Raw genomic sequence first — 25,205 nt, 5'->3', positions numbered from 1 at the left:
ATGACCCCAAGACCACAACCCAAGCAGAAACCAAGAGTTGGACACTTGGCACCTCAGGACACTGAGGCGCCCCTATTATACATTCATATTTTCAAAAATCAGCTTTATTGAGGTCTAGTTTACAGACATCATGTGTATCATTCACAACTTAAAAATCCATGTAACCCCAAAATTAAGATACAGAAATGTCTCTCTTCAGGTAGTCTCTCATTCAGGCCTCCCAGCCTCAAGCAACAAGTTATCTATCTGCATTTTGATACCATAGATCCATTTTGCCCATTCTAGAATAAATGGAATCACAATCTGTGGTTTTGTGTGTGGCTTCTTTTATTCAACATTTTGGTTTTAAGATTCATCCATGTGGTGGAATTTGTGCCTTTCTACTGATGAGCACGATACCACTGTATGGTATAACATGATTGGTTTACCCACTCATCGGTGTACAGACAGTCCAGTTGTTTCCATCATCAATAAAGATGCTATGAATATTGATGTCGAAGACTTTGCATAGGCATAGTTTTTGTTTCTTTTAGGTAGATACCTACAATTTGAAGAGCATGATTGTACAGTATGTTTATGTTTAAGAAACTGCCAAACTGATTCCAAAGCAAGGTTGCATCACTTTACATTCCCAGAAGCAAAGTGTGAAAGACCTAGTTGCTTCTCATTCTTGCCATCACTTTAAATTTTTGCCATTCTAGCAGGTGTGTACTGGTATATCATTATGGTTGTGATTTGCATCAATGGCTAATGATGTTGAGCATCTTTTCCTGTGCATATTGTCAATTTATACACCTTTGTTAAGTTTTGGAATCGTTTGCCCATTTTAACAACTTTATCGTTATAATTAAAGTACAACAAACCACATATTTTCAAAGTATGCTGTTTGTCCAGTTTTCACATATGTACATATTCAAGAAACGATCACCACAATCAGGAAAACAAGCATTTCCATCAGCCACCAAAATTTCCTCATACAATTTTGTAATCTCTTTATTTCATTTCAGGCATCCACTGATCTGTTCTCTGTCACCATAGATTATTCTTTTCTATAATTTTACATACATAGATTCATACACTATATACTTTGTCTTCTTTTATGCAGCATAATACTTGTGAAATTCCTCTATGTTTTTTGCATGTACCAGTAGTTTATTCCTTTTTTAAAAGATTTTTATTTATTTATTTATTCATGAGAGACAGAGAGAGGCAGAGACATAGGCAGAGGGAGAAGTAGACTCCCTGTGGGGAGCCTGATGTGGGACTCGATCCCAGGATCCTGGGATCATGACCTGAACCAAAGGCAGATGCTCAACCACTGAGCCAGCCAGGCATCCCAGTTTGTTCCTTTCTTATGACTAAGTGCTGTTTTATTGTATAGATGGACCACAATCATTATTCCACTATATGTAGTGTGTCATTTTTTCTAGCTATTTTTATCTTTCATTTTCAGCCATTTATAGTGTGTCTAGGCATGAGTTCCAATGATCTATCTAATCCTTTTGAGGGTTTGTAGAACCTCTAGAATATGTCAATTTATGTCTTTCACCAAATCGTGGAAGACTTTCTTAAAATGTTTTTTTTTCTCGGCTGGTTTTTCCTCACCTTCTGGAACTCCAGTGACACCTCTGAGGGGCTTCCTAGCCCTGTTTCTGGGTTTCCACCCTGAGGGACATGAACTCACATGGGGGCTAGTCAGCCATTATTTGGATGAGGTAGGGGCTGGGCACGGGAACCCAGCTGCAACGGCAGTGGGGGTTCTTGGAGATTCTCTTGAACTGGGAGTTCTTTCTGACCTGTCTTGCTCTCCTTCCTGTAGCTCTTGCCCCTTCCCAATGTTTGTGACCCTGGGCAACCATCTGCCCCTCTCCAAGCTACAGCTCCCCACCTGAGGTCACATGGCACTGTGGGTCGGGGATCTTTGGGCTCTCCCCTCCCTGGAGTGGCTCCAGGACCTTCCATGTAGGATCAGATCTTGATCTGCCTTCCCTTCCTGACCTGCCTGTGCCTAGTCCCCCAGGATTGCCCCCTTCCTGCTCCATGTCATCTCCATGATACCTTCTCTACAGAATTAAAAAAATAACAAATTTTTAAAAATTTAAATATCTTTTCCCATAGGTTCCTGGGGCTCTGCTCATTTTTTCTAATTTTCTTCTCTGTTATTCACAGTGTGCCATTTCCATTGATCTATCTTAAAGTTTAGAGGATTTTTCTTCCCCTCTCATCATCACCAAGCTGCTATTGAAATCAGTAAACTTTTAAATTTCCGATTTTGTATTTTTCAGTCTTAACATTTCCATCTGGTTCATTTTTATAGGTCTTATGTCTCTGCTGAGAACTTCTACCCCTTTATTCATTCCAAATGTGTTTTTCTTGACCTAATAGAACGTAGTTACAATAGCTTCTTTGAAGTCTTGATAATTCCAATGCATGGGCCACCTTGGGGTTGGCGTTGTCTTTTCCCTGGAGAACTGGCCATATTTTCCTGGTTCTTTATACACTGGGTAATTTTGATTTGTCCCAGACATTGTGAATGTTATATTGTGTAGACTTTGGGTCCTGTACAAAATCCTCTGGAGAAGTCTATGCATTTGTTTTAGCATGCAATCAACTGGGTTAGGTTCAAACTACATGTTCCGTCTTGCCTTCTATATGTAGCAATTCAAATCTAAGTTCAGTTCTCTAAGCCTATGCTGTATTGGTTTGGCTCTGTCCCTGAGTATACATTATTTAGTGATTAGGCTAAAAAGAGGCGTGCACATGGTTTGCAGCTCAGTTTGGTTTTCAAAGCTTTGCTATGCTGGTTTGGGTCTGTCCCACTTATGCATAGCTCAGAGGTGAGGCTGAGATTTGTGTGCGCTGCCATCGCAGAATAAAGGGACTACTCTCCTGGCTCTCTCTCCTGGATTCCTCCCACACTCTCTATCCGCCCAAGCCCCTTATTCTGCTACTGTTGCCTTGCTGCTATACAAGGGGAGCCCACCCTCTGGGCAAAGCGGAGAGACTGCAAGAAACAGAGACAATGAAAATGAACCTGGGAAATTCCCTTCCTACAGTGGATCACTTGTCTAAGTGTGGCATCTCCACAATCTGTTTTTGTTTACTTTTTAGAGTTCTCCGGTAGCTGGCTTTTTATTTGGCTCAAAGTTTTCAGTTTTAATCAGAGGGAGGAGTTGACTGAGTTTATGCTACCATCCTAGTACTGGAACCTCCTTTCCCCATTTTTAATAAGGTTTTTTTGGTCTTCTTACTGTTATGTTGTATGAGCTCTTTAAATCTACTGGATGCAACTCGTTTGTCAGAAATATGTATTGTGAATGTTTTCTACTGAGCTGTGCCTTGACTTTGCATCTTCTTAGCAATGTCTTTCTAGGAAATTTTTTTCATTTTGAGGAAATCCAATTTGTTTTTTGTTTTTGTTTTTGTTTTTCATTTGTGCTTTTGGTAGCCTAAGAAACATGTGCCTACCCTAAAATTGTGATGATTTCTTTGTGTTTTCTTGTAGATATTCTATAGCTTTAGCTTTTATACTAAGCTTCCTAGGATTCTTTTGGAGTTAAGTGATATGATTTGAAGTGGGGATCAGGGTCTATTTTTCCATTTGGATATCCACTATGTTAATCGGTTCAAAAGACTTTTCCTCATTCTCATTGAAATATCTTGGTACTGTGGTCAAAAATTAGTACAATATGGTGGCGCCTGTGTGGCCTAGTTGGTTAAGCCTCCAGCTCATGGTTTTGGCTCAGGTCATGATCTTAGGATTATGAGATTGGGCTCTACTAAGCACAGAGTCTGCTTGAGATTCTCTCTCCCTCTCCTTCTGCCCCTTCTCCCACTTGGATCTCTCCCCGCTCTTTCTCTTAAATAAATAAATAAATATTTAAAAGAAATCAGTACTATATACATGGGCCCATATATCCCAGACTCTCTGCTATGTCCCATCGACTGATACTGCACTGCTTTGATTGCGATCATCAGAGTTTCTCAATCTTGGCACTATTGACATTTTAAGCCAGATTACTCTTTGTTGTGGGAGCTGTCTTGCTCACTATAGGATCTTCAATAGCATCCCTGGCCTCTACTCACTAGATTCCAGTAGCACCCTCCCCCAAATTGTAATAAAAAATGTGCTTTTGCCAGACATTGCCAAATGTCCCTGGGGTTTAATCACTCTCAGCTGAGAACCACTGCTGCAAATTTACTGTATGCCTTGAAATCAGCTAGGGTAGTTGGCCAGTTTTTTTTTTTTTTCAAAATATACTTTAACATTTAAGAAATACAAATATTTTTTAAGACCTATGTCTACATTTTCATAGAAAGGTATACTAAATCTATCTCTAAATTTCAAGGTTTTTTGCTTGTTTCTTTTTTAGTTAGTAAAATATATCCTTTTGAGTATACAGATCTATGAATTTTAACCAATGCATCCCATCAAGTAACCATCACTTTAGTCAAGATAGAAAACAGTTCAATTATCTCCCCATATTCCCCCTTTGCCCCTTGGTATACTGGTAAGCCAGCTCTCAAAAACATCAGGACTAAATCTTGATTGTTTGCTAATTTTCCTGGTATAAATACTCCTGCCCTGGCATCACTAAATGTGCAACTGGGAAGAGATGTGCAGACTGGGCTCTCGTGAGCTGTTACAAGCTGCCTCTAGGGTACTACATACAGTACCCTTTGGTTGAAAACCCTCCTCACCCTCACTGAAACACCAATCTGTTTTCTGTCCCTATGGTTTTGCCTTTCCCCAAAACTTTTATAAATAGAGTCATATGCAAGTTCTAGTTACTCATCCTCCTTGAACAGATCTCTGCTTTCCTGACTCCCAGAGACTATGGGGCTCTGCATGAGTGTCCCTTCCCTGCTGGATTCTAAATTCTACAGAAAGCTGAGGGAGGATTTTAGGGCTCACATTACTTGTTTCCTTTCTCTCCTAAGTCACTGTCCTGCACTTCCTGTTTTCCACTGTCTTAAAATAGTGGTTTCCTATTTTATCCAGTTTTCTAGTTGTTCACGGCAAGAGAACAAATCTAGTACCAGCTATATTAACATGACTAGAAGCAGAGGTCTCTATAACCAGTTTTTAATAGTCACATTTATTTCAGTGGTTATGCTGGGAACCATGCTAATCAGTTGTCATTGATTATGTCCTCTTAATAATCCCACTAGGGAGGTACCACTATTACCTTTATGTAAAGATAAGGAAATGAGGTTTAAAGAGGGTAATAAAAGGCCAGTAGTAAACAGCAGAGCTGGATTTCAAATGTAGGCAGCTTGGCTCAGAGTCCAAAGTATTTGATCACTTTGCCATTGAAAATTATTTTAGGTGATATACGTAAACAGTTTTTATTTTTATTTTTTTAATTTTTTTTAAATTTATTTATGATAGTCACACAGAGAGAGAGCGAGAGAGAGGCAGAGACACAGGCAGAGGGAGAAGCAGGCTCCATGCACCGGGAGCCCGACGTGGGACTCGATCCCGGGTCTCCAGGACCGCACGCTGGGCCAAAGGCAGGTGCCAAACCGCTGCACCACCCAGGGATCCCCGTAAACAGTTTTTAACAGCGAATATATTTAATTTACTGTACATTATTTAGAAAAAAAATGTAATTGTCACATTAAAGCCATGATTTTTTCAGATCTTTCTGTCCAAGACAAGAGTTAAGTAGTTTTCTCCCCCCCACCTCCAATAAAATGCTGAATCTCTACTTACATATAGGATGAGAACACACAGGTGATGTGAGAACACCTGAGCTCCCAGCCACATCCATGACACTTCACCCCTTCCAGGTTGGCCCCTGGGTCCATGTGCATCTGTAGATGAGGATGACCGTAACTCATGTGACATCAAAGCGCATCACGATGTGCTTTCTTCATTTCACAACTTGTGCTGGACTTAGCTCTTCCCCTTAAATATAGTTAAAGGCAGCCCCTCAGGCCTTTTTGTGGGATTGATGTTCCTCTTCACTGCAAGAAGTTCCCAGTGACTTTTAGAAAGTCATCTCTTCATGGCTGCTGTGCAAGACCAGGGTTCCAGGGTTTCTATAGCAAGCCTTGAGTTATCCTAGCTAGTAGACAACCCTGGAGAAAATTTATTTCTACTTTGCTATACAAGTGCTTAGTCAAACTGTAGTTCAAGCTTTTGGCTCAACAGAGCCTCTCCCACTGCGGGCTCATCCCCCAGGGGCCTTCTGTGCTCTCACTGTATCCTCCCTAAATCCTCACATGTATGGACCAGTAAATATGATGGGGCCTAGAGATGGGGACTGACTTGTCCAGAGTCACAGAATATGGAACTAGGACTAGGCACCAGGCAACTGTGCCAAGGAAGCACTTGAAACATATTCTCACGTGTAACCCTCACAATCCCTGGGGGCAAGGATTTGAATCCCCATCCTGGAGATGCAGCACTCAAGGCCAGTGTGGGTAAGGGTCTTGACCCAGGTCCCTCTGGCCCTCAAGCCTGTGCTTTTAGCCCCTGCTCTATAGGAGGAGTCCACTCACTGCCTAGATGGTCCAACCATATGCCTCATAGTTCATCTGTGTCTCTCATAGGGACCTATCCATCCTGGCAGGAGCGAAGACCGTGTTGGCAGGATGTCTGAAATTTAGACTATTCCAGACTTGCAGGGCCATGTACCCCCTGCAATGAGCACAGGTGGAGCCCAGAGAAAGCAGAGATTTGAGAAGATGTAGGTGGTCAGAAGAGGCTACCTGCAGGAGGCACAAGGGCCCAGACTACAGGCAAAGTGACTCTACCCCACCAGGGAACGTATGTGAGGGACAAATGCCCTTGCAAAAGCAGCCACGGACACAAAGCATGGACAAGGCCCAGGGTGCAGAGGCCACGTGGGGACCCCACGTTGAGTGAGAAGTCAGACTCAAACCTGGAGCTCACCCACTCTGCAGACTGTTTTAACTATAAACATAGTTTTCTTTGTCGGAAAAAAAATATCTACTCCATGTGTGCCTCAGGTGGTCAAAATGGCCCTTTGTGTTTTCCTCCTACTGCCACGATGACACATTTATCACCTGGAGCCTGCTCCCAGGATCTGCTGCTCTGTTGGGAGAAACAGATGCCTTTGGTCATGAGTCACCCACACGGAGTCCATCAGGAAGCCGAAACCTGGCTCCCACCCCAAGAACTCTCCCATCCCCCCCAAGCTCCTGGTGTCCTTTACCTTCCCTGCCTCTGGATTTTCTCATCTTCTTTTGTTTCCCAGGGAAAAGTTCAGTAAAGTTGATATTCTACACCATCTGAGGCAGAAGCATGCCAAATCCCCTATGGCATTTTAAGGATGTAAGAATCATGCAGTACCTTTTATACCATTTATTCATTCCCAAAAGGATTGATGATGGATGTGTTTAATTTTCCCTTTCTGCCAGGCCACCAGGTGAGCTGCTCACCCACCCTCTCTTCTGATTCAGATAAGAAGTTTACGGTGTCAGAAGGACAAACTTTCACTAACAAGGACTGTCTGTTTTCCAACACTGGCAAACCAAAGATGCATTTTTACAAATAGCAGTCTCAGGAATAGTAGCCCTTAGGGTTTTGTAGCTCTTGCCTGAGTGCCCTGCTCTCTCTGAACCTCACCTCCCTACCCGCTCTGGTCCTGACATCTCTTGCCTCTCAGAGAGCATCATCTGAAATCCCCTGCTCAGGACCTCTATGTCACCCACTTGCTATTCCTTCTTCAGGATCTACATCTGAGCCTGTCCCCCAGTCATGCTCATTCTGACCCTTAAAATTCTGATCCTGGACATCTGCTGCTTCTTCCAGCTGGCCCCTACCTTCAGACAGATACACCCCCACCAACCCAACCTGCTGCTAGATATCTCCTCCTAAAATTCAGATATTATCCTATCACTTCCTTGCTCAAAGACCTTTGGTAGATCCCTCTTGCTTAGGAAAGCAAATCCAGGGATCCCTGGGTGGCGCAGCGGTTTGGCACCTGCCTTTGGCCCAGGGCACGATCCTGGAGTCCTGGGATCAAATCCCACGTTGGGCTCCCGGCATGGAGCCTACTTCTCCCTCCTCCTGTGTCTCTGCCTCTCTCTCTCTCTCTCTCTCTAGGTCTATCATAAGTAAATAAATAAATAAATCTTTAAAAAAAAAAAAAGGAAAGCAAATCCAAACTGTAGGATCTGGTATCCCAGGTGTTTTACAATCTAGTTGCCTCTCTACTACGCAAAGCAAGTTTCCCCTTGGGCACCTTGCCCTAACAGACCTGGTACATCCCCACTGTGCTTTCACACTGGAATGCCACTCCCACCTGAGCAAGCCTGACGCCTTCCTCTAAGATGCAGCCAAGGTTGGCCACAGGTGCTCTGTGACACAATACCCCAGACCAGGGGACTTAAGGACACTGATATTTATCTTCTCACAATTCTGGAGGTTGGAAGTCTGAGATGAAGGTGCCAGCAGGGCTGGTTTCTTCGGAGGCCTCTCTTGCTGGCCTGCAGATAGATGATGGCCTTCTCCCCGTCTGCACATCGTCTTCCCTCTGTGTATGTGTATAGGTGTGTCCTCAACTCCTTCTCTTAGAAGCACACTGGTTATATTAGAATAGAATAAATGACCTCATTTTATCTTGATTACCTCTTTAAAGAAAACTGATCTCCAAATAGGGTTAATATTGGAGGTGCTGGTGGTTAGGGCTCCAACACATGAATTTTAGGGGACATGATTTAGCCCATAAAATTATGAGGTGGACTTTAGATATTCTAGATCCTCTTCATCCTCAGACTTAGTCTCTTGCTTCCTCTCAGCCAAGGGTTAGAGGAGTTTTCACTTTGCTTTGCTTGATGTGTGCGTTTGAGATGTGGGGTGCTCAGACCTCTGCTGCCCGCATCCCTCAGGCGAGGTTACAGACAGAAGGGCCATGATCTCCCGGGGGCAGGAACCAGGCCTCTTTCTTCACCAACTCCCAGGGCTACTCTGGTGCTATGCCAGTACCCAGAAGGGAGTTTGCCTCGTGTCCTCTGGGTGCATCCAGACACAGGCTTTTATATGCCAGCTCTGCCACTTAGCAGTGTCACTTTGGAGAGAATAACCCAATTCCTCAGCTGTAAAATTGGGACAATTACAACCTAAGCTTCCTATGAGAATTCATTAGAGAGTAAAGTTAAGAATAGTGCCTGACATACAGTAATCTCTTCCCAAACAGCAGTGATCATTATCACCACCTCTCCTGCAAGTCCCCAAAGCTCTTGCCCAAACCTCCCAGTTTACAAGATGCAGCTAGGGACATTAAGAATGACTTACCTGATGTGGTTGCCAGTACTCTGGGGATGTGGGGCAGGAAACTCTAAAAGGTTAAACATATGTATATCTTAAAACATTCAATTATATATAACAATATATATGTCTCACATTACCCCTTGTACTTTTTTTCTATGTCTTGTTTTAAAATACTATAAATCCAATCAGCTACTACAGAGACATTTTATGACTTTAGCACAAACTTTAGATAAAATGTACTCACAATTACTTAAAATGAGATGAGAAACATCATCTACTCTATAGTTCTCTCAAGACTCTTAACATTAAACTTTTAGAAGGGAAAAGAGGCACTTTCCCAGTTATCCACAAGGGGGAAGGCTGATTCCATTTCTTCTGAAAAGTACCATCAGGTCATCATTAAAGATCACTTAAAACTGGTATTTCTGGGGCGTGTGTGTGTGTGTGTGAGAGAGAGAGAGAGAGAGAGAGAGAGAGAGAGAGAGAGAGAAAGACAATTTCCCTCAAAGAAACAAAATTTCCCCATGCAAGGAAGATGCCTTTTTTTTTTTTTAAAGCTGACAACTTACAGATGGCCATTGGTTTAAAAACATATTTCAAAGTCATTTACACACACAATCTCCCTGCAGTCAATCATGGAGGATTCTAACAAATACTACATCCAGAATGTAAGAACGCTGTGGTTATTCTACCAGAAAGTCAAGCAAATTATTTAAATTCACAGGGATGGAAAAAAAAAAATCATCTTTTTTCAACATCAAACAGAAAACATTCTCTCTTTGAACATGTAAATCCCTTAAATGTATTCAAGAATTTGAATAATCATCCAGGAAGACTATCCTATTACTCTTTGAAGCCCTTAAAGAATTTTTCTTGAAATAGTAACATGCTACTCAGGGTGGGGGAGAGAGGCTTTTAAATGACAAAGGGGGTGGAAGGGCCCCATGAGTCCCCATGTATCTTTTCCCAGAAAGGAAGAACAGCCTTCAGAGAATCACTAGGCAAACATAAGGGTGTGGGGGAAATCTTCTAAGAGTAAGGCACAGGAGCTGCTTCCCATCTGTTTTACATCTGGGGTTAGAAATAGGACTTGGAGCTCTCAACTACAGGGAGAGCCTCAAGCACTGGGGGTTATTCTGTATGTTGGTAAATTGAACACCAATAAAAAATAAATTAAAAAAAAAAAGACAGTTAAGAACAGAGAGCTAAGTAGAACTTGGATCCCCCATTTGCAATAGCCATCCACCAGAGTTTGGTCTAGGTATGGGCATGGGCATTCCAAGCCAAAGTGATAGGCAAGCCAGAGGTAGAAAGTGGTTTGATGCCCAATCCTTTTTTGAGCTAATAACCACACACAAGCTTCAGTTCAAAGAACTGTAACTCCATCTGCAAAGAGAAAAATGAAGAATTAAGATGATACCAGCTATTTGACTCACAGAAGTTTTTTCTAAGGAAATAATTGAAGATATTTACAGAGATGTGGCTTTAAGATAGTTATCATGGTGGTGTTTCTAAAAATAAAAAGTAAACAAAAAAATATTTTGAGGAAAACCCTTAAATAGCCAACAATGAGAGATTGCTCAGATAAATGATGCTGTATCCACACAAGTAAATATTATGAAACAATTAAAAATGATAACATAGTGTGGGACCCAGGAAATTTAACAAAAATCCCCTACCCCTGGATAAGCAGAGCCGGACCAACTCCATTTTGTGCTACACTCGCCACCTCCTGTATGACCCCCACATGACCTGCTTATTGCTTAAGGCGCTGCCCCACCCTAGTCAAGCAGCTGGGCACACCCTAATCTGAAATCGGCTCATAACAATGTAACTCTGCCTTGTGCCCGCCAAAACTACACGCCAATTCTGACCAAAGTAATAGGCCAGTTCAAATGGATACTATAGGGTAAAATGTAATTCAATTGGCCACCTGCCTGTGGACTGATCTGCGTATCCCGTATCCCATGGGCCACTGGCCCCTATAAAGCTGCTACGCCTCTTAGTCTCGGGGTCCAAGTCTCTGCTCCGCTGTGTTGGGTACACTTGGACCCAAGCTCGAGCTTGTAATAAACCCTCGTGTGTTTGCATCGGTGTCGGCTCCTTGGTGGTTTCTCGGATTCGCAATCTTGGGCACAACAATAGAAATGCATTTGTTCCCATGGAAAGAGTCTTAATATACTAAGTAAAAGACAGCTGGTTATGAAACTGTCTATACAAGATATATATATTTTGTGGTAGATGTGCAGATGTTCTCAGTTCTCGTAATTATTTCACCCTATTAAAAATACTGTACAAAATACACACTATGGAAAAGTTACATAAAAAAGGCAGAACCCCAAATTCCTATCAAAATCCCAGCAAGATATTTTGTAGATATAGGTAAGATTATCCTGAAATATATATATATATATGGAAAGACAAAGGAACTAGAATAGCTAGAATAAGTTTTGAAAAAGAATAGAAGGGAAAGAATCATTCTACCTGATTTCAAGATTTACTATGTATCTAGAGCAATCAAGATGGTGTAGTATCAGTGGAGATATATCCAGATATCCAGAAAAAGACCCACACAAATACGCCTGACTTGACAAAAATTTAACAGCAGGGGTGTCTGGGTGGCTCAGTCAGTTAAGCATCCAACTCCTGATTTCAGCTCAGATCATGATCTCAGGGTCATGGGATCAAGCCTCATGTCAGGCTCCATGCTGGTCCTGGAGCATGCTTAGGATTCTCTCTTTCTCTCTCTCCCTCTGCTCCTTCCCCCCATCTCTCCCCCCCCCAAAAAAAAAAGATCCTCAACCTAAGTCCCATGCCTTATATGAAAATTAACTCAGAGTGGATCACTATACTATAAAACTATACTATAAATAGTAATACTATAAAACTTTTAGAAAAAAAAATAGGAGAAACTCTTCAGGGCCAGAAAAGATTTCTCAGATTTAAGATCTAAAGCATAATTCACAAAAGGAAAAACCGATAAATTGGGCTTCATTAAAAATAAAAACTTTTACTCTGAAAAAGACCCTACAAGAGAACGAAACACAAAGTAGTTTCAAACTACATGTAGGACAAAAGACTAGTATCTGCACCACATAACTTAAAAAACCAAATAGTAAAAAAAGCAGAGTCCAACTAGCACACAGACAAAAGACAAAAGCCATTTCACCAAAAAGGATCTACAGGTGACCAATAAGCACATGAAAAGATGTTATTAGCCATCACAGAAATGTAACTTAAATCACAATGAGATATCCTATACATCCGTCAGAATAGCGAAAACAAAAAATAGCACCACCAAATGCTGAGGAAGATACATAGAAACTGGATCACTTACACACTGCTGGTGACAATGTCAAATAGGACATTCACTCCTGAAAACTGTTGCCTCAAAAATGAAACCTGCAACTACCACAGAAGCCAGCAGTGGCACTCCTGTGCATTTATCCCAGAGAAATGGAGGCTTATACCTACACCCAAATCCACACAGGAGTGTATATAGCAGTTACATTCACAGCAGCCCCAAACTGGAAAAAATAGGGATGTCCTTCAGTGGGTGAAAAGTTAGACAGTGGTATATCCGTACCTCAGAACACTACTCAACAGGAAAAAGGAAAGAATCACCAATGCAACAATCTGGACAACACTCCAGGGAATTATTATGCCGAGTGTAAAAACCCAATCACCAAAGGTGATATTTTATGATTATATTCTGTAATTCCATGGTTCCTTCACTAGTCCATTCTCAAAATGACAAAATTATAGAAATGAAGAACAGGTTCCTGGTTGCGGGTGGTTAAGGAGGGGTAGAGGCAAGAGGGAATGAGCATAACTAAAAAGGGAAAACATGGGGAATCCCTTATGGTGCTGGAAATGTCAATATCCTGGTTGTGATCTTGTACTACAGTTTTGCAAAATGTTACCACTGGAAGAAGCTGGGTAAAGGGTATGCGGCATCCCTCTGCGTTATTTCTTACAATTGTGTGAATCTACAATGATCTCCAAATTAAAAGTTTCATTAGAATAAAAAGGACAGAGATGAGACAGTCCCCAGAAAATGGGCAGACATGGGCCTGTGTGCTGTGCTACTCAGGGCTGCATCGAAGGCCTTGCATCCAGCAGGGAGCCCAGATCACTCAGCATCCAAGTGACACCAGGGTGGTAAGAGTGAGGGCCATGGGGGGAGGGTCCCCAACAGCCTGCCAGACTCCTCTGAGCCCCTCAGGGCACAGCCTCCTGCTGTCCTGTTGGCAGCCCTCAGGGGAAGGGAAGGGAAGGAACCAGCATGGCAGGGGCTCTCCCCAGTCAGCTCTGGGCCACTGGGCAGAGCCAGCCCGGCACCAATGTCCAGGCAGGGCCAGATCCCAGCAGCACACCTCAGTGCAAAGTACATCTGGATCAACCTGGCCCATGGGCAGGATAAAACAGTGACACTGTCTCTTCCCAGGTGAGATCAGGAGTCCATCAGCAAGCAGCAAATGAGGAGGCGTGGCTTGTTCAGGGCTGTCCCTCCCAGAGCTAATGGCCTGTTTAACTCAGAATCCATAACAAGAGCAGCTTTCTCCAATTAAATAACCACAGGCAGGGGGTTTTGTTATTTATTTATTTATTTTTATTTTTTATTTTTTGCAAACCCTAGCACTCTGCCTAGTAACAAAAAGTAAACATAGCATGATTTATTACTTTAGGAGGTCCAAGACATGCCATGTTAATTGCCTCTAATGAGGACATAGTTATCAGACGTCAACAAACCATCTGATTGAGCTTACTGAGTGATTGGAGGGAGCATAGCCCTTAGAAGAGCTACTGTTTACATGAGAACACCAGCCACACAGGGCTCCCTGTAGCATGGAAACACAGGCGTTGATGAGGGAAAAACAGTAATGACTTACAGAGACAAAGAGTACAGTCCAAGTGGATGTTCTGTATTGAGGAAGGCCAACAATCCCAGTGGGCTGGCTCTCTCTTTGCTCTAAACAGCAGCAACGCTAAACCTATAAATAAAACTCTTCCCATTAGTCTTCTGTTCCTGCAACTCACTCAACTGCCTACCTCAGGGCACCTGCACTTGCTGTTTCCCCTGCCTGAGTGCTCTGCCCCCATCTGGGAAGATTCCCGGGTATCTGCTGGGTCTCAACACACATTTCTCCTCCTGGGAAGGGCCTTCGCTGACAGCTCCCTCCACATTGGCTTCCTGCCCCCACTTCCAGCCACAATCCCTACCCCTTCTCCCCACTTGTGTCCTTCATGGCACTTACCTCCAGGAACTGTCCTGTTTACTAGAGTATTATCCTCACCAAAGCGATAGCCCCATAGAGATCGGAAGCTCATCCATCTTCTGGGAGACCCATCCCATCCCTGGAGTCTCTGGAAAGGACACATGACCTCGCAGCTGCCACCTTGGCCAGGCATGCTCCATCCTGCCCAGGATTCTTGTGGGGTTGAGGGAGGCCTCCTTTCTCCCATGGAGAGAAAGAGCCATTGTGGTAAATGTTTTGGACTGAATATTTGCAACTCCTGTGCTGCTCCTCCCAGCTCCCATGCTGAAACCTAATCCCTAAGGTGATGGTAATAGGAAGTGGAGCTTTTGGGAGGTGACTAGATTAAATGAGTAGAGCCCTCATGAACGGGGATTAGTATCATAAAAGAGACCCCAGAGAGCTCCCTTGCCCCTTCTACCTTGAGAGGATACAGCAAAGCAGATCCTGACCAGACACCAACTCTGCCAATACCTTGACCACGGACTTCCCAACCTTAAGAAGTGTGAGCAATAAATTTCTGTCATTTGTAAGCCACTCAACTCAGTCTGTGGTATTTTGTTAAAGCAGCCTGTTGGGACTAAGGCAGTAAACCTCCTTAGGCCCAGGGGCCATCCCAGAGACTTTAGATCAAACTTTGCCAAAGGTCCTTCCATGAGGAGTTAGAGGGTATAAAGATCTTCCCCACCTGGAGGCAGGCAACCCTTGAGAGCTATTAGAGTTCCAACAGCTACTCAGCATCCCAGGCTTCAGTTTCCCTATGTGTAACTGAGTATGACAACAGCAGTACCACCCGATGGGACTGAATAAAGCCATGATACAAGACTACAGTGCCTGGCACAGGGTAAGCACTCAATAAATGGCAGTCCTGAGTAAGATGGTGAGGATGATGATGATGGAGAAATCGAAGGAGATTAATTCACACTGAAGAAAAGCAGCAGTAGGAATGATCTCTGATTGTACTGTTGAGAGACAAAAGTATGTGTGCAAGGAGTCTGGGCCCAAGTCTCCTTCAAAAACTAAGGCATTTATTTACACATGAAGCATGGAGAAGAGCTCCCATCCTGGGATAGTCATGTGCTGCCCCAAGAAAGCCTTTTTTCCTGCCAGATACTTCTAGAGTTGGTAACACTGAGAGGTTGCACAAGTGACCTCCATGCTTATTTCCCAGCTAACGTGATGTGATGGTCATTCAGGGGGATGGTCAGTAAATTCCAGAAGCCACAAGTGAGTGAGCCATTAAAACTGATACTTATAACGACTGTGTGGCAATGGGAAGCAAGAGTTAGGAAATAAGGGGAAAGACAAAATACAGAATTGTGTTGCAATAACAGCTGCCTAGAAGCATGTCTGCTTACAGGCAGGCTAGAGAAGCAACGATCAACAAGAGTTGATTTGCCTGAGTCAAGGATCGGGAGTGATTAAAGCAACATTTCTGCTCTGGTGGTTACAATACGGTCTCTGCCATTTTTTAAGTAAAAGGAGTGAGGGAGGATCTCATGGAGTGTATGTACACGGGGTTCCCTGGCATTGATGCCTCCTTCATTCATTCTCCCTCTCTGGTACTATTTGCTACCCCATTTGCTACCGTTCAAAATGGCTCCAGCCAACATGGCCTGTTGAAGTGGGATTTTTGCAGACTTACAGTAGCTCAAAGAATAGCAAATTAACAAGCCAAAGAGAAAAACATTGTCAGGCTTTGTTACTAAGGTTTGCAGCACAGAGTTCATAGAGTTTAAGGGCAAGGGAAGCAAGAGATGAAAACGTGTTTGCAAGTAGCCTTGTGAATGAAAGAAAGCCCCGAGGCCTCAGGTAAAGTTCACTGGGCCCAGCTACTTCATGAGCCAGAGGACATCTAGCCAGGTAAGCCTCCCTGAAGAACAGATGCTGTGGAGTGAGCAAAGCGGCCTCTTGGGGACCTGTGCTCTGGCTCTCAGGCACAGCCAAGGTGAAGACATGTAGTACCTGTAAATAATCGCTCCTATTGGAGATAATAGCAATGGCCTCCACCGTTGTCCTGATGATCACGGGGTCTTAGAGGATGATGTCCTGGAATGGGAGCCTTGCTCTCCCATCTTCCCATCTGGAGCCCAGCCAGGCTGTCCCTCAGCTCAGCTGGGATTGGGTAAGGCTCTCCCTTCCTTTGGCCTCTCCCAGGCAGACTCCATCAACAGTAATGCTGCATCTCTCCAGGTGAGGAAACTGAGTCTTCAAAGACACAAATAACTTACTCAAACTCAAAGCCACGCATCCCTGCAAGTGACTGGGTGTGATTGAAACCTACATCCTGTTCCTCTTTGCAGTAAGGAAAAAACATGGAGGGGCAGCCAAGGGCCTGCAAAGAGGAAGGAAAGAGAAATTGTAGGCAAAACTCCCTCTGCACTCACACATCCACTCCAGGTTCCTCAGACAGCAGGTTTACACAACCACCCAGAAGGTACCAGCTGTGGCTAATGGCATGAGAAGCTTGGGGACAGAAGCACAGAACTTCTGGTGGATGGACCAGCAGACAGAGCCAGATAGCCAGACCCAGTGCTGGTTTCATGAAGGGCAAACAGGAAGGAGCAATGTTAAGAAAGGTAGAAGAGAACATCGAAATCCTGATCTCTGGCTGTTCAATCAACAGTTTGCACACAGACTCAGAAGAAGATATTTGACTATAAACTTTTGCTCTGCCCTGGGCTTCTGAAATTGTTGACCGCAAAGGCAAAACAACAAGGCGCCATTTCCCATGAGCATAGGGTCCAGAGCCTTGGGGACCGAACCCCCTCTCAGCTTACAGAAGCCCCAAATACCTGGGCTGAATGGCCTCTCTGCTACTCACTCTGGTTTTCAGCAGCATGTTGTCACCACAGCACATCTAATAATAATTGAAGAGCAATTCCAGGGCATCACAACCGCATCTCCCTTGGGCTACATCCAGGTTAATGTTCCCAGAGCTTTGGCGTCATCCCTGTCAGTGAGCAAGGCTGTCAGCGGCCTGCGGAGGACACATCGTTCTTGTTGGCATCCTTCTCTCCCTCTCTCTGGCCCACACCCTGTTAGGAATCTCCCCCTCCTGCAGGAACTATCCCCCGACTGCCTCCCTCTCGCCTCCTACACTTGGTTTCTGGAGATCAGAGATTTGCTCAGACCATCTATCTGGGGCCTTGCAACCAGCTTCAGCTGTGGAATCTTTTCGATGAGCAACTTTAGGTGGTCCCCAACGTGCAATCACATGGACATGGAATGATATTGGTTAAAATGGGGATGCTGGTGCAGAGCCCCCTAGCCTGGCTCCACTCTGCTCCCAGCTCCTCAGAACACCCCTTCCTCTGAGCAGCATCTTCATGTGCATATGTCAAGAATGCCAGGATAATGCAGCGGGCCAGTGCCAGGGGGAGGGCCAGAACCAAGGCTTTGTGACACCAACCAGAGGCTTCCACCACATCCACCTGCCAAAATAGTCTCCCTTCCCTATACCACCCTGCTTCACTATTTGGTTAGTGTGAGTCCAGCAGCTTCTAGGCTTGGAATGTTTTCCTCTTTTTTCGATCCTGGCATCTCTGTGCCATGAATTGTGGGAGACAATCAGGTGACCAGGATCTTCCAGGATTGTGTGGGGGCTAGGCTGAGCATGCTCTTTGAGGCTTCTGGAACTGTCTGGGGGCATCAAACCTTTCTGAGGAACCCACTGTCATTTAGTCCCAGCAACAGCAAATATTGGGCTCACATGGACCACTGATTCTCATGAAGAGCCACTTTACTCTTCCATCAATGTATTCTCAGCCACAGAAGGCTCCCAGGTCATAGGAGGGGTTGTGCAGTTTACACAAAGGATGCAGAAGTGGGTGTCAGGGGGGGTTGACTTGCTGCCAGCTTTGGGTGTCTCTGGACATGGGATCCAAGCACCCATCTCTCAAGGAGATCATATCCCCACCTTCCTTGCCTCTTAGAGGTACATACTGGTGTGTGAAAGGCCCTGTGTGACACGTGAGCAGATGGCAGTCATCTTGTGTGGAGCTCAGCAGGGGAGTCAGACAGCACTGAGTTGAGTGTGAACATGGCAGCTGTGGGATCTCGGGCAAGTACCCTCCTCTCAGTGGGCCTGGCATGTAGTAGGAGACCAGAAGCCCATGTCGAGGCCAGGGGTAGCTGTGTAAGCTCTGCATGTGGCCTTCATCACTCAACCCATATCCTCCTCTCACGAAGGGCCAGACCCAGCCAGCACTTCCAGGCCAACAGAAACTTTCAGGCTCACTTTCAAAGCCTGGTAGCCCAGCCCTGGAAACAGAACGGGGAACAAGCCATGTAGATCCTTTCCCTGGGCCCAGGCAGCCGACCACTTCAACCCACTGGGACCCAAGAAATGAGGCCTGTCTGTAAGGCCCTGGGGATAGGTCTGCATCATGTGACCCAACTCCAGGTCAGGGAGGGTCAGGGTGGGGGGGGGGGCGGAGGGAGGGAAGTGCCCCCATCCCATATGAAGGAGCTCAGCTGCTAAAATGAGAACCCACAGAGCCTCTTCTCAGCCCTCCTCAGTGAGAGAGGTGATGCCTCCAGCCTTGGGCCAGGCCCAGCGTGGAAGCCACTGACTGTGCTCTCCCTCTTTACTCCCCAGCCCTGCTCCCCACCCCTCCCACACCCCTGCCACATTCCTGAGCAGATCCAGGCATTCCCCTCACAGAAGCTTCTTCATGTTCTCCCATCCATCTTCATGCAGCAGCCTGAGCAGCTTCCTTTCCAACCCCTGCTGCTGCTTTGAAGGGGCATCCCTGGGGGGAATGTGGGGAGCATCCTTTCCTGTCCCCCACTGCCTCTCCCCATCCTTCCCCCTTGGGGCTCCACAGGGAGGGACAGCAGCCAGGTCTGCATTCCTCCTGTCTTTCCTGCATGCCTGCTCGGCACCCCGTGCCCCCAGCCCACCCCCTAGGACACTGGAATATGCCTATACTTGCTGCCTCTGCTACACAGTGGGCTCATTTATCTGTCTTTTAAGTCAGTTTGACTGAAACTGATGAAGAGACAATGGGTCCCAAGAAAATCTCAAAGGGCGTAATAAATCCCAGACCTATAAAGTGAAAACACAGGCTCTTTAATTTGTTTACATTTCTATTTTCAAAGTTAGCTATTTTTAAATTTTTTAAGTTAGCTATTTTTTAGATGAGCTAACTTAAAAAATTACAATTATCTCAAAATATGACATTGTTAGATTCACATGTGGTTTTAAGCATTATAGAGAGGTCCTGTGTGCCCTTTGCCCAGCTTCTTCCCTCAATGGTAACACTCTGTGAAGCAATAGTACGATATCAGGACACTGACAGTGATGTAATTTGCTGAGCCTCTTCAGACATCCCTCATTTTACTTGAACTCAGCTGTGAATTTAATTCAATGCAGTTTTATCACGTGTGAGGATTTATGTGTCCACCACCACAATCAAGATAAATGTTCCAAAGCCACCAGATCTCTCTTGACGCCCCACCCCCTTTTTAAAGATTTTACTTATTTGACAGAGAGAGAAGAACACAAGCAGGGGGAGGGGCAGAGAGAGAGGGAGAGGGAGAAGCAGACTCCCCACTGAGCAGGGAGCCTGACATGGTGCTCCATCCCAGGACTCCAGATCATGACCTGAGCTGAAGGCAGACACTGAATTGAATGAGTCACCCGAGCGCCCCTCTTGATACACTTTTATAACCACACCCACTTCCCTTCAGCCCCACATCTCTGGCAACTCTTCTCCATTTCTGACATTTCATTATTTCAAAATGTTACCTAAATAGAATCGTACAGCATGTAACCTTTTGGGATTGGCTTTTTTCAAGTGGCATAATTATCTGGAGATTCATTCAAGTCGTATGCCTATCAATAGTCTGTTCCTTTCTTGCTAAATACTATTCCAAGGCTACCCCGAGAAGGAGGCAGATAGTGAGTTCCCTAGTACAAGGATGACATCCAAGCAGAAGCTCGCTAGCTATTCCTCAGGGATGTGGCATAAAGCGAGCTTTCTCAATGAGAGTGATATACACCTAACAGGACAAAACTTGGTTCTTGGGAAACTGTTATGGTGGCTGTGGCCTGCCAAACGGCTATAGGACATAAACAGATATATGGTACTTCTGTGGTACTGAAATTTCATGGTTGGAAAATGTCTAAATAGGCTGAGAGACTATAGTATTGAGGGAATTCTTTGCTGGCAGGAGCTTGGGCTAAATGGTCTCAAAGGCCTCTCAAAGGCTAGGTCTTCCTAGCCCACAGCTTTCGACAACCCAAATCTCATGTTTGTAATTTAAGGTTTCAGATCCACAAACTGTCCCTTATTAACTTTTTACTTAGGATCAGGAACTGCCTTTCTATCACAGTATCAGGAAAGACTCATCAGACAAGGACAGGATTCCTCTCACAGATGCCTGGAAGCTCTTGAAGAAGAAACAAAGCCAATCATCTACCATGAAAGAAGCTTACTATGCACATACTCTTGAGGAAGTAGCAGACTCGCGCATAAATGAAAACCAATGGATCAGGGATGCCTGGGTGGCTCAATGGTTGAGCACCTGCCTTTGGCTCAGGGCGTGATCCCCAAGTCCCGGGATCGAGTCCCACATCAGGCTCCTTGCATGGAGCCTACTTCTCTCTCTTCCTGTGTCTCTGCCTCTCTATGTCTCTCATGAATAAATAAATAAAATCTTAAAAAAAAAAGAAAGAAAGAAAACCAATGGATCAGAGAATAGTCCTCCTGAGGAGTTTTATCTCCCCTCTGTGGCAGCACAGGAGATTCTGGGGGACCTTAGGTCAGAAATAGGCTCATCTCCTCAAACCCACGCTGGCCCATATAAAGGTGCTCGTGAAAAATCCAAATGTCTTTGCCAATATACCATCCATGCACATGGTAGAAAGGTGACAGGTCTGAGCAGCTCTCATCCAGTTTTCTCAATGATGCAGTCAGTCCTGCTTCTCTCCCTGATGAAGATCCTGATGGATGTCCTGGAGCTAGGGACTGGGTAAGATTGAGGCTGACTTTTCCCTGTAGGTAAGCGTTCTCTTCCAAGGTGGAAACCTACCACCAGGTGACATGGGGTCCAAGCTACATGCACCAAAAAGCCTTGGAAGTGACTCTTGGAAACCATGTGTCAGGGTAACTGGCATAGTTATCAGTGCTAGGAATCAAAGAGTCGATCTCAACAAGAATCACTTGCTCCAAGTAAAAGGTCACAGATACAAAGCAGGAGTCTCATGGCCCAGGGAAACAGGACTACACCATAGCAAGGGCACAAGAACCTGAGTTTAGTCCCAGAAAGCCATGAATGCTCTGGTCAAGCTGGATCTTCCAGCTTTGCAATCTAAGGCTGAAGCTTTAATGAGACACAGCTTCCTAATTACAGGTACAAGTGGTTCCCAGAGAGAAGAGGCTGTTAGCCAACTTGAAAGTTTTCTTTCAGGAGGCATTAGCACAGAATGGATGGATTAGTAATTTAAGAAATTTGTTTTTTCCTACAAGTGCACTTCTATGCCAAGGCTCCTAGGTCCAAACCTTTCATCTACTCCCTGGGGCTTTGGAGACAGTCCTGAGAGGTGAGGTCACCTCTGGCCAGTCTCAGCCTCCCAACACCCACCTGGGCAGCAGCCCACCCAGCAGCTACAGCATCTATAACAGCCCATGAAGAGACAATGGCTCAGGCTATGCTGGGGTGACAAAAAAGTGTTTTAAGAGGCTATTGGAGTCAATGGAGCCACCACAAGGCACATCTGCCACCTCTCTGTGTTCTCAGGAAGAGCTGTGATACCCCAGCTGGGATAGGGGCGACGTAGGTCAAACTTTGGGAATTTGAATACAACCCTGACCCTCTTCTTCTCTGCCACGATGACTCACATGCTTCACACAGAAGCATGTCCATGTCCATTCTGGACAGGAAACCACAACCTAGAAGAGGAGCCACTGTAAACACTGGAGCAGTGGCCACATTCTAGCGGCTGCTGTTTCTTTCAGATGTGGCCCATCTTCTCGGCCCTCACCTCCTATCTGCCCTGCACTGACACATGCAGCCTCCAGGCCTCCTATCTCTTGCCTCTCCAACTGGGCCCCTCCTGGGATGCCACCTCTTACCTTCCTGAACCATGCATCAGATTTCAACTTCCCTTCAGTGACTCCCTTTGTCCACAAGGTGAAGCTCAGACTCCTTAGCCTGCCCCTCATTGTCACAGCTCCCCACCACACCAGGCCTGAGCCCAGGGCACTGTGTGGTTTACATATCACCTTTGCACAGATCCACCCACTGCACTGTGCAGAGTCCATCATTCAAGCCGCCTGCCTTCCCCTAACACATGAAACCCAAGTGACAGTTAAAAGGGTTCTTGCCATCAACAGTGTGTGACATGGTCATTTTGTGTTCATTTTGATTCATCCATACAATGGGAATAATCATATTGCCTAGCCTCGAGTGAGGAGCAAAGAATTGAATGCTGATCTAGAAACATGCCTGGTGTGGGAAATGCACATAGCACCAGCCATCACTAGTGGTATCACCTCTGCCCAGTGTGTTTTTTTGTAGCCAGGGCACCTAAACCAAACCATGCAGGGGATGCCCAACCCCACTGGGCTTGGCCTCCACTGCAGGCTGGAGATAGTGGGCAGACTTCCAGTCTGCTGACAAGCTGATCAACTGCAACAAAGCACGAAGTGATGGGCCTGCCAACTGAAAATGGCAGAGAGAGACATCTGCCCCTCCGTCTCCTTCTTGGCCCAGGTAGCTTTTTGCAAAGCCCAGGATAGAGCCTGGATGAATGTGTGGAACAGCAAAGGCCTCATCTGCTTCTGTCCTTTCCAGTGGTCTGCTTGGTACATTCCTATGGTCTGGGCTTCCACACTCAGATCCCCCTGTTCCCCTGATTACTTACCCTGCCTCTGGTGTCATCACAGGTCCAGTGAGCATTTCTGTGAATAAGCACCTCTCTGCCCTTGGGTAGATGGCCAGAATCCAGCACCCCTGGGGAAGAGGCTCCCAAGTAAATGGCTCCAAGTTAACAAGCTTCACAATGGGAAACTATTCTCAATAAGCTTCCTCAGCACTCCTGCCCTACCCTTCCTCCCATCCACTCAGTCCTGGGGGGGTGGGCTGTGGTGAGCAGCAGGTGTTCCCAACCCCCGGAACAGCTCCCTGCAGAGTTTCCTACCACCAGCCACAGGGGTGCCAAAGGGGGACGCCCCCATGGCCAGAGGCCTATGATAGTGTGCCAGGATGGAGACTTGGGTGGGCCATGCAGGGTGCCTCCACCCAGAGCAGGTCATTCCACACAGAGCTTTGTTTTAGAACTTGTGAGCTACCTCCATAACCACAATAGGGGGACCACACATATCTCCTGCAACGAAGCATGAAAAACAGCCTGCGGTCACCCGGAGATGAGAGGTCGATGCAATTTCAGTCTGACACTTAGGAAATAACCGGAACAAGTTTCAACCTATTTGAACCTTAGTTGCCTCACGTGCAAAATGGAAATAATGTCTGCTGTCCTGTCTCCTTCAGGGGCCTATACGTTTATTCATTTGTTCAGCTAATTAAACTGCAGCCAAATGCCAGGCATGAGCAGGGGCTGTCAGAGGAAGCCTGCTGGTCCTGGGGGCCTCTAGAACCCAGACTAGCTGCTCCAATAACCATACAAGGCCATAAATGTGAAAAACAGTTCGGTGAGAGCGTGAAATGCCAAACAACTAGCATCATTAACATGGAATGTGTTGCATTAAATGTAATTATCTGCTGAAAAATGCTTATTAGGTTAGTGCTCTTCAGACTTTAATGTGTATTAGAAGCACTTGGGTTTTTTTGTTTGTTTGTCAAAATGTTGACTCTGATTCAGTAGCCTGGGATGGGCCTGAGACTCTGTATTTTTCATAAGCTCTTAAGCTACTGGGCTGTGGACCACATTGTAAAGAGCAAGGTGTTAGGTTAATGTTGAGTGGTTATAGTTCATTAAGCATAAGATATAACTTGGCTTATCAGATCAGCTAATTGTATGAATTGGTGGGAGGGGAACATCAGATGGATAAGTTTTGATAGGAGTGCCTGACACTGAGCAAGTTCTACAATGCAGGGCCTTCCTGAATGGAGGCCACTGAGAATGGTCTACGCATCCATAGGGCAGAGGGAGATGCAGGGACAGTGAGGGTGGTGAGGTCTGAAGGAAAAGACCAGTGAGCACACTTCATAGGCTCTTCAGGGGTGTCCAGAATGCTCTGCAGAATGACAGGGGGCCCCAGGTGTAAGAGGTTGGCATGGTTTGGGCACAGGTCTTGGGCTACTTCTTCCGGGGCATCTTCTTCTCCCTACAAGTGTTCAAGGGGATGAACCTGGTCTTTTGGTGGGTCTCAGTTGAGACTGGATTCTGGGGACTACCTGACTTAAGCTACAAAATATCCTCAGTGCAAAGTATTAGCTCATGGAGCCTGCACCAGGAAATGCTGTCAGACCTCAGGAGGAGCCGGATGGGGGCTGGCCTCTTGTTCAGATTCTCTCTCGTGTCTTTATTCGTCTCTGTGTTCCTCAAAGTGTCTACTGTAGGGCTGCACAAAGGGCCCAAGGAAGCCAACAGAAAGAGAAGGGGGAATAAGTACTGCGGTCATAAATTTGACCTTGCAAGTGAGTCACCCACTCAGACACATATGCTTTACAATAAGAATGGAGTTGGGGCACCTGGAAAATTCTATTCTCCACTCGATGAACTCTTTCCTCCA

At 45.4% G+C, this 25,205-nt stretch overlaps 1 protein-coding gene across 1 annotated transcript in view; it reads right to left on the bottom strand.

Moving 5' to 3' along the window:
• Positions 1 to 3: 3 nt before the first annotated feature.
• Positions 4 to 25,205, bottom strand: part of LOC102152433 (transcription initiation factor TFIID subunit 4) — a 172,700-nt gene continuing 147,498 nt past the window's right edge. The window contains exons 4-7 of the mRNA XM_038551658.1: positions 9,269 to 9,311; positions 8,389 to 8,507; positions 5,717 to 5,817; positions 4 to 541 (exon numbers count right to left, since the gene is read on the bottom strand). Of these exons, the coding sequence (XP_038407586.1) occupies positions 433 to 541; positions 5,717 to 5,817; positions 8,389 to 8,507; positions 9,269 to 9,311 (372 nt within the window). The 3' untranslated portion in view covers positions 4 to 432. The remainder of the gene's footprint in view (positions 542 to 5,716; positions 5,818 to 8,388; positions 8,508 to 9,268; positions 9,312 to 25,205) is intronic.

Source organism: Canis lupus, chromosome 11 (assembly GCF_011100685.1).
Source record: "Canis lupus familiaris isolate Mischka breed German Shepherd chromosome 11, alternate assembly UU_Cfam_GSD_1.0, whole genome shotgun sequence".
Classification (NCBI taxonomy): domain Eukaryota; kingdom Metazoa; phylum Chordata; class Mammalia; order Carnivora; family Canidae; genus Canis; species Canis lupus.
The sequence above is the reverse complement of the archived record's forward strand: the minus strand, read 5'-3'. Positions and strand labels throughout refer to the sequence as shown.